Here is a 9,801-nt window from a genome sequence, read left to right as displayed (position 1 = left end):
GAACCTTTTAAAGTAAGAGTATGTTGGAGAAAGTTCACAATACAACTATGACTTTTTTTGAATAGTTTATTAAATGAATAATAAAATATCAAATTAAAATTGGCCTGATTTAAAAGCAGTGGGTATTCATTGTGCCCCCGGGTTATATATTATTGGGAGTTTTACTTGAGTACTTGCAGGAGCTTCACTTTCACCAAAATGTCACCGCCCTCCTCCAGAATGGCGTGGGTCCTGTTGCTGTGTCACAGTCTGTTTTTAAAGGGTGGGCCATGAAGGGTCTCAGTGCTGTTCGGTGGTCTCTTTGTTTGGGTGGCACAGCAGCTCACAGTGTGCACACTCCAAGTCCGGGCACGTCTCCGGCGTGCTTGCCTGTTAACTCTTAATGTGCCAGTCCCAGGTGGATTTAGGGGACGTCGGCGGCTGGGCGCTATATGGCACGCGGCCGGATGAGCGCGTTGGCAGATTTGCAGAAGTAGACGTCGGCTTCCTTGGTGTGTTGCAACGGCAGGCTGACAAGCGTCACGGCGGCCGCGCACCACTTCTGTCTTCCCCTGAGCTTCCTGTTGCACTTCTCCTGTCTTTGTGAATGTGGGACGGGGGAGGCGCAGGGGGGCACTTCGTCATTTTAGGCGCATCACACCGGACGACTCGGCTGCGGGCAGGAAGATGAGTGCGTCAGACGACTGACAGAAACGAAAAGAGGGAAGAAGCCGCGCGCACAAGCGCTCGAGTCGCCACGATGTTCACCAGGGCGGTGAGCCGTCTGAGCAGAAAGCGGCCGCCGTCAGGTGAGCCCGTGGAGCCGGGGGAGCGAGACACGAGTCCGCGGCGCGCACACCGCCGGGGGGAGGACGACGGGCGAACGAGGCTTAAGAGATCGCAAGTCCGACGGCGAAGCGCGGAAAGGCTGCGGGTCGGGCGCCGAGAAGAGGGTCTCCTCCTCGCGTCTTTCCCGCTCGGCCGTTGTTTGAAACGCACGGTCTGTTACGCGCCTGCAGCTCCTCTTCCCAGCTCGGCAAGCGCCAAGTGAGGGACGAGCGATGACAGAGCGCCGGAGTGCTGCACACGGACGGGGGCGGGCAACAGGCATCGGCGGCTGCGCTCCAGAGGGCCTCTCAAAGAGATGGATCCCATCAGCAAGCAGCTTTGCATGAAATAAAGTCGCCGAAGTGACGAGCAATAAAAGTTAAGCGGCTGGTTCGCAAAACTCCGCACGCGCTGGTCACAGCATCGCCGAGCGCCGGCTTCGGACTGACGTGCGTTTCAGCCAATCAGTTGGAGACTTTGTGGAGGCGGTCACAGACCGTCCACCAATGGGAGCTCGCTGAAGCAACCCGAAGAAAGCCGCCGGGCGCGAGTTCGGCGGTCCCGCTGCTTTTCGAAGAATCCCTTCATTGAGTCCACGAGGCTGCGGCGGTGTGTGTTTAATTCGGCCGCCCCACTCCCGAGTGGGCTTCTTGGCAGAGTCGCAGACCCCAAGAATTCAGTCGTGGGGAGGTGAGTGACAGGTGACAGGTGGTGGCCGTAAAGGTGACGGACTGCGAGAGAAGGTCCGATCTGATAGGCGAACGGCGTGATGTTGTGGGGACTTTGACAGTGGAGTGCCGCTCGTGCGTTACTGTCGTCTCACTAACTTGAACGTGAAGAGAACTACGTGTTTCAATTCCGGAAATGTCTGGAGACTCAGTGCCTTGAAGGCCAGGGAGACCTCCGACCCGAGTGGCCGCTCGTCTCACCATTCGGCTGGCTTACTGAGACACGACACCCTCCGCCACTTAGGAACAGACGCCTTGCTTGCCACACATGACGCTCCATTTTTATTTCTCTTGTGCAGAGATTCAGGACAATGACAGCCACGCAAGCACAAGCCAGCACGGCCCCACAGGAACAGCCCGGTGGTCGCTCTCTCTGGAACATCTCCTTGAGGACCCAGAAGGGGTGCGACGCTTCAGGGTAAGTTGTCACTTGACTTGATGGCATGTCCTTTTTTTCCCCAACTTTTTTGACACCACCCTGGACCCTCCTTTGCCTTGCCTGCCATGGTTGGGCTCATGTTTAATACGACAAAAGTGAAATGTTTGTCACAGTTACACACGTTTCAGTGACGATGGAAGTGGCTCATATGCTCTAGGTGTCACCAGCACAGCATGCAGCTCTAATTGTGAGATGGCTTCTTTATGCAAAGGGTCTCGACCGTAAACCAGTTACCCACAGAGCCTGACCTCGGAGTGCTAGCCGCATAGCCGGTGACATGCTGAGGATCAGGGTCCGTCCACACAGATACAACAGCAGACCCTCGTCAAGTCTTGAAGGGCAGGTAATACGACTGATGCTCATCTCATTAAGGCACGGCTGTCAAGCTCCGGTCCTGGAGGGCCGCAGTGGCTGCAGGTTTTCATTCTAAACTCCTTCTTCATTAGTGACCAGTTTTTGCTGCTAATTACCTTCTTTTATCTTAGTTGTAATTGACTTGACTCAGGCCTCTTAGTTGTCTCCTTTTCCTTAATTAGCAGCTAAACAATAATGAGACACAAAACGAGCCGCCGCACGAGCAGCTCATCTGTGTCCATCACACAATATCTGAAAATAAAGAAACTTGAAGGTCTCAGGTCACCAAAACATTTTGACCTTTGGTGTTCTTAGAAACAACAGAAAAATCAACAGTTGTGGAAATGTCTGCTGTGACAGGATGAGAGCAGCAACAAGCCATGGAATTAAATAACGAGTTTAATTGTCTGCTTCTCAGTAAGAGATTGGTTGGAGTTTGAAATGCCAGTTTAGCTGCTCATCTGTTGGCTCGTTTCACGTCTCCTTTCTGCTTGGCTGTCATTTAATGAAGAAGGGAATACATTCAGAGGCGTGAATCCTTAAAAACAGGGCTATTAAAATGAAGGGAAAAGGAGTTCATTAGCAGTGAAAACTGGACACTGATTAGGAACAGGGTTAGAATGAAAACCTGCAGCCACTGCGGCCCTCCAGGCCCAGAGTTTGACACCCCTGCATTAAGGGAATACTCAACCCAAAAAGGTGTACTTTGGTATTTGTTACTTTCAATGTGTTGTTTGTAGTGATGACAGAGAAAGTTTTAATCTGACATTTTAATGGAGAACAGCCATAAAGTTTCTGATCAAACGGGACTCCGTGGTGACCAATGCAAACCTCACCCAAAATGTTGCTTGTGTTGCACAGTACGCTCATCAAGTCATTTGGTTGTGTGCTAACATCCGGAGAAACGCATGTATGTTCTTACTAAAATATTGTTAAATAAGTAACTCTGGGAAATGAAAGTACTTATGACCTGTGCGCCTTACGACCATTCGACTGACGCTCGCTGCCGAGTCTCACGGGCAAATGACAGTTTTTGCCATGCCAGCTTCAGATGCTATAACTCATTCATCTCGCCCTCCGTTTCTTACCCTCCACATTCCGTTATATTTAATAAGAATAATTTTTTGCATTTATATGGCGCTTTTCTCACCACTCAAAGCGCTCAGCAATTGCTGGTTAAGGGCCCTTTTGGTATTTACGGGATTCGAACCGGCAGCCTTCCGATTGGCAGTGCAGATCCCCAGCCTCAGAGCCACCACTCGAATTTGTCTTACAATTACAGGGAAAAAAAAAGCCAATTGATCTCGACATAAAAATGAAGGTGATGAAGCAGTGTGAAGGAGGAATTGACTTGAAGTTGTGCCGTCAGCACACGCGCTGCTCTGCGCTGCTCTGGCGTTCAATCTGCTTAACCTCTGAAGCTCCTGTGTTGTGACTCACAATGTTCAGCTTTGTGCAAACCTCCGCAAAGGGCTACTGAAACGACACTGAACTCCTTTATGTGCTCAGGTTTATTACTAACAGGCTGAAAACATCCGAGTGCTCAGACTCTGCTGGTACGATTCCTCCTCTCACAGTTCACACAACGAACACTGGGAGACGTCACATAAGACAGACGAAGAAAGGATCTGTGAAGCTGTTGAAGGTTCGGCACCCAAGCGAGCAACAGGAATAACGAAACAAAATAATAAAATCAAAAAACATTTACAAAAATGATAGTGCTAAGAATGATGATTCAGGAAGATATCAAGCCAGCAATGTGACGTGAGGGACTTTCACACCTACAGCATTTGGTGCCCACCACACGTGTTTGGTCTCTTGGTTCGGTTCGTTTGCGTTGATGTGAATGCAATCTCGGTACTTTGGTGCGCACCAAATCAATCGATCTGAGGCCTGCCTGAAGGGTTGGTCTCGGACCGCTTTATCCGCTCTACTTTGGTACGGTTCGTCTGGTGTGAAAGCAACCAAAACCAAATCTGACGAAATGGTATAGTTTAATGCACTTTGGGTATACAGAGACACGGGGTTGTGGGTAAAATTCTTTTCACTTCCTGTTGACTCCATTAAATTTTTCAAGCTATCGACTCGTGATGAAATCAAACCGTGGAGTGCCGAAGAAATTAAGTGCCTCATAGATATATGGTCGGATGAGCATATCCAAAAGCAACTGTCCACGACACATAGAAACAGCTGCATTTACGTGCTGTTCAGTAAGCAGCTAAGGGAGAAAGGCTATCCTCGGACAGTTGAACAATGCCGTGTTAAGACAAAAAAACTTTGGGCGAAGTATATAGAAGTGCGTGATGCACTTAGCAAGACGGGAAGTTCTGGAAAAGAGAAAGACAAGTTTCCCTGGTGCCGATGGGCTATTTTGGTTCGTTTAGAACTCGGCATATGTGAAAGCAAACCGTACCCACGTCTGTTTACTACATTGTAACATTTTTCTGACTGGTGCGGACTAAAGCAATCGAACTATAGGTGTGAAAGCACCCTTACTGTCCAGTGCTATACACACGGTCAGGTTTGAGTACGTGTAGCTGCCCGTCTTATGTTCAGGGTGACTTACGACCGGTTCGTCTACCTGTAGTTCACCAACAGGAAGCACCAACTGGAATTGAAGGCCAGCCTCTGCCGCTCATTCATTGGTCCAGAGTACCGTCTTCAATTGAAAAGCGTGATCAGCCTGCTCGTGTCCCATCTTGCCGTGGGTACACTAGGGTGCTCCTAAACTTGAGTTTTGTTTCGTCTGAGCCATTCAGTTGCAGGCTTGCTTTTTGTGTTTTTAGGTTGTTGTCCTGCTGCATAACACAATTACACTTCAGCAGCTTGTGGTCAGGCGCAGATGAGTCGATATCCTCCTTAACAATAATCCAGCACAGTGCAGAATTCATCCATCCATCCATTTTCTAACCCGCTGAATCCGAATACAGGGTCACGGGGGTCTGCTGGAGCCAATCCCAGCCAACACAGGGCACAAGGCAGGAACCAATCCTGGGCAGGGTGCCAACCCACTGCAGGACACACACAAACACACCCACACACCAAGCACACACTAGGGCCAATTTAGAATCGCCAATCCACCTAACCTGCATGTCTTTGGATTGTGGGAGGAAACCGGAGCACCCGGAGGAAACCCACGCAGACACGGGGAGAACATGCAAACTCCACGCAGGGAGGACCCAGGAAGCGAACCCGGGTCTCCTAACTGCGAGGCAGCAGCGCTACCACTGCGCCACCGTGCCAACCGCAGAATTCATGATTCCTCCAATAATGGCAAGTCTCTCCTATCCCAAGACAGCCTAGAATCCCCAGCCGTGATGTTCTTACTGTCAGATGATGTGTTTGCTTTATGCCAGACATTGTGGGACCTGCGCTGTCCACAGAGTTTGTCCATAAAACATAACCCTGAAGGCTTGGGGATCGCTGAGGCGTCTCATTGCAAATGCCAGACGGACACTCGTGTCACTCTTGTACATCGAGGTTTCCACCTTTCTTCTCCTATGAATCCCATTTTAACTTGGAGTCATACACACTGACCTTGACTGAGGCCATGGACTGCTGCAGTCCTTTGGATGGTTTTCTGGGGTCCTCTGTGATTTCTGGAATGGGTCATTGATGTGCACTTGAGGTCATGTTGGTAAGGTTTGTAGACTTTTCTGGAGAGCTTCCTCACCGTTGTGAATGTTCTCCATTTCAAGTTAATGGGGCCCACGGTGGTGCGGTGGAGCCTCGTAGCCTTAGAAATGGTATTCCTGATTGGTAAGTTCTGACAACTCTTGTGGAGTTTCCTGTGACTAGGGTCTGGTATTCTTGTAGAAACCTCTGGGTGTTGACTTGGCTCACACGGTAAGAGTCAATATATGGTGAGCGTTACGTTCAACAGGCCTGGCCGTGTTCAGTCAGCTGAGTCGAATTATCAGTTCACATTGGTCAGCTGTTTGAGTGAGGAACTAAGGGGGGGATTATAAATGGAGGTGTTGAAAAATGTCATTAACTAACTCTGCCATCTAGACATTCATTTATTTATCGGTCTGCGTTTCCTCCGATTCCCATTTTTACTGGTAATACATTTTGTCTGAAGCCATTCATTGTGATAAATATACAAAGAAGGGGAGACCAGGAAGGGCATGAAGACTTCTTCACGACACTATGTGTGTGTGTGTGTGTCTACAGTGCTCCTTCATTCTGTGCCCTTAAACATGCATAGCAGCTTATTGTTAAATACCTGAAGGTCTTAAATGCTGTGCGGTCTCAGTGTAGGGCTAACTTGCACATTGATCCTTAAGTCAAGTCAAGTCAAGTTGGGGAGCCGCACCCGCTACACGACGAAACAACTCAGGATCCCAGTTGGCAACCCCCCCAGGCAGACACGCGGTCCAGTCCCACCCTCCGGAAATGACCCTCTATCTGCTGCAGCCAGGTGTTATGTGGGCGACCCCTTGGCCTGGTCCAGCCACTCGGGTCCCCAACAATGAGGATCTTACGAGCTGCTCACCCTCGGGGGAAACGCGCCACATGGCCGTAGTGGCGTAACTCACAATGCAGGTCATGTGCCTCCTTCGGGACTCCGTGAGTGGGACCCAAGGATTCTCTGAAGAGACACAGTACCAAAGGATAGCTTTTGGCTAAGGTGAATTTTAAAAATGACATTTGGCTGAGGCACAAAAAATATAAATGTAGGCAAGTCAAAGTTAGAAGTAATCTGTTTGAGAGGCCTAAACACAAATACTTTATACAGTCTGTCCTCACATCAAAGTAACTCGCCCTTTAAGGTCATCTACTGGGACCGAATTGCATCGTGAAGTACAGTAGAACCTCCGGTCACAAACGCTTCCGAACACGTACAAATCGGGTTCCGGTTAAAAAGTTGGGCATCTGTTCACGACCACACACTCTGGCGGCCAGTTTCCCTGTGCGCGTCCGTACGTGCCAGCGATTTGCCAGTCTCCGTTTCCTGTTTTCTTTTGTTTGCGTACTCAGGGCCTAACAAAGCAGCTGATGTTGCTAAAGGAGTTACAATGTTAACCAAGCAGAGGCCTCAAGTGCTGGAAGAGGTGGAAAAACTGCTGCTAGTGTGCTGGAACGAGAAGCTCCTTGCAGGGGGTAGCGTAAGTGAGAAAGCCAGGAAGATTCATGGCTAATTGGTGAAAAAAAAAAATCCTTCTTTGAGTGGCAAAGGTGAGGAATTTAAAGCCAGTAGAGGACGGTTTGAAAAGTCTCACAAGAGAAGTGGCATTTCATTTGTTTTCCCTGTGCTTAAAACTCAGAAAAAGAAGTGTTTACCGCGAGCGGCTCATAAGGGTCCAGCGCAAACTCTTACAATGTTAGCTGTCTCTGTTGTTCAAGGTTTTTACATTTAGTTTACTATTACACTGTGCATTCTATGGTATAATTAACTATATTTGTGCTTAAAAAGGGATATATTTACATAGAGTTTGTACGGTCGGGAACGGATTAATTGTAGTTACATACAGTCCTATGGGGAAATCACGTTTGGGTCACATCCAGAGTTTTGGAACGAATTCCGGTCGTGACCAGAGAGACCACTGTACAACTGTGCACGTTTACAAACTCTGACTTTATTCTCAACATTTGGACTTTACTCTTTAAATACTGTTTTGACTTTGATCTCAAAGATTAGGCATTATTCACAGAATTACCTTACAATGGAAATGATGTGATTAGTGGCAAACGTTTTTGGGTGAAATCTTAAAATGCACTTGTTATTCTCTCCTCTAGGGGGCTCTAACAGTCTGTGTGTGTGTGTGCATAATATGGTGAAATAAATAAATGCATTGTGGGATGTTGCAATAAATAATTAAATGTGTCACAATGGTTTTTTTGCGTATTTATTTATTTCAGGGGTCCTCACTCACAGTCCCGGAGGGCCGCAGTGGCTGCAGGTTTTTCGTTTCCTAATTAGAGGACAGTCCATGCTGATGCTGAAACTTGGCGTTGAACTGTTTAGCTTGTTAATGCCTGCCTTCATCCATGAGCAGTTAGAATTGCACTGTAGAGTTTCCTTCTGTGAGGACGTCAGCCAAGTGTTTTGGGGACCAGAACAGATTTAAACTTGACGGTCCTTCCGATTCCCCTCTCATTCATTTTGTTATCACAGATACTTCATGGTAAGCAGGAGAGCTGCTGGTTTATTGGTTCTTGGCATCTCATTATTAACTAATGTCTGACTAAGAAAACGGGCAACAATTAAAACTGAAGTGCAGCTGCTAAAATCTAAAAGAGGGTTCTGAATGGTAACAGGCAAGAGAACTAAAATTGAGGCCAAAAACGTACTGCTTTAGTAGTAAACAAAAGGATTCTGATTAAGAAACTGGTAAAAGTGAAAGCCTGCAGCCATAGCAGACCTCCAGGACGGTAAGTGAGGAGCTAAGATTTGTCTCTGATGAATAAAGGCGCTCGCAAGGCATGGAGTGAAACACCAGCTATCGTTATCAGCAAGGGCTGAGTTCTCATTAGGACACTGGCTGGCTGCGGCCCTCCGGGACTGTGATTGAGGACCCCTGGCTTATATGTTTATTTCATTATGTATTCATTTTTTACTTGGGGTAAAATGGATGCCAAATGAAATGTGTGATGAAATGGAAACTGTCATCTTCACCCACCAAGTTGAGAGGCTGGGCTCTTAGATTGCAGATTTTTGAACATTCAAAGTTCAAACTCTACGCGTCTGTGGTGGATGTGAGTGCAAGGAAACGTTACCAAGAGCGGCCGTGCGAAGAGGCCACTGGAATCGAAGAAGTTCCAGGATCATCCCAAGGGCTCTGCATGTGACGTGTAGGGTTCACCTGAAATGTAGCATGCGCACCCCGCCGGTGACAGAACACAGCGCCCAGTGGAGCTGGTGAGAGTGACAGTTGACATGTCATTGCTTATCTGATGTTGTGTGAAAGAAAGAAATACATAATGAGATGTGCAGCAAAAACATTTCAGGGGACATTTAATTATTAATGCTTATACAGTCTATTCTGTTCTGTTTAATTTATTTTTTCACATTTCACAGTACATTTATTTCTTTCCTTTTTCATCTTAAATATTCCTTAATATGTATGCACATGTATATGTATGTATGTGTACAGTGTATACTGTACGGGTGTACTGTGTGTGTGCGCCCGTACTGTCCAGTGTATCAAATAAAAGTAAAGTGTGCCAGTTGGAGGCGCTCACAGTAAATGCCAGGCTGATTGTGACACTCGTGAGCTCCAGTGACGCAGCAGAAGGGCTCACTTGAGAGCTCCAGGGCTTTCATGTCTTTGTGTTTCTCATCCACGCCTCCTATAAAGCAGGTTCTCTTATTTTGTACCCAGCCGTTAGCCCACACGCGCACTCATCTCTCCGATTTACAAGACAAAGGACAGACCCCTTGAACGTGACTCCCACTCAGATCGCCTTTCTCACCAGAGTGTTGTCACTGGCTCCATAGGAAAGTGGCTGAGATTCCTGTCTGGTGCCTTG

General features: G+C 47.9%; 1 protein-coding gene across 1 annotated transcript in view; it reads left to right on the top strand.

Annotated features, from left to right (window-relative positions):
* The first annotated feature begins 266 nt into the window (after positions 1–266).
* LOC120521686 (regulator of G-protein signaling 10-like) overlaps positions 267–9,801 on the top strand; it is a 31,305-nt gene continuing 21,770 nt past the window's right edge. The window contains exons 1-2 of the mRNA XM_039743131.1: positions 267–788; positions 1,835–1,953. Of these exons, the coding sequence (XP_039599065.1) occupies positions 740–788; positions 1,835–1,953 (168 nt within the window). The 5' untranslated portion in view covers positions 267–739. The remainder of the gene's footprint in view (positions 789–1,834; positions 1,954–9,801) is intronic.

The sequence above is a fragment of the Polypterus senegalus genome, chromosome 1, assembly GCF_016835505.1.
Source record: "Polypterus senegalus isolate Bchr_013 chromosome 1, ASM1683550v1, whole genome shotgun sequence".
Classification (NCBI taxonomy): Eukaryota; Metazoa; Chordata; class Cladistia; order Polypteriformes; family Polypteridae; genus Polypterus; species Polypterus senegalus.
This window is presented reverse-complemented; position numbering and strand designations above follow the sequence as displayed.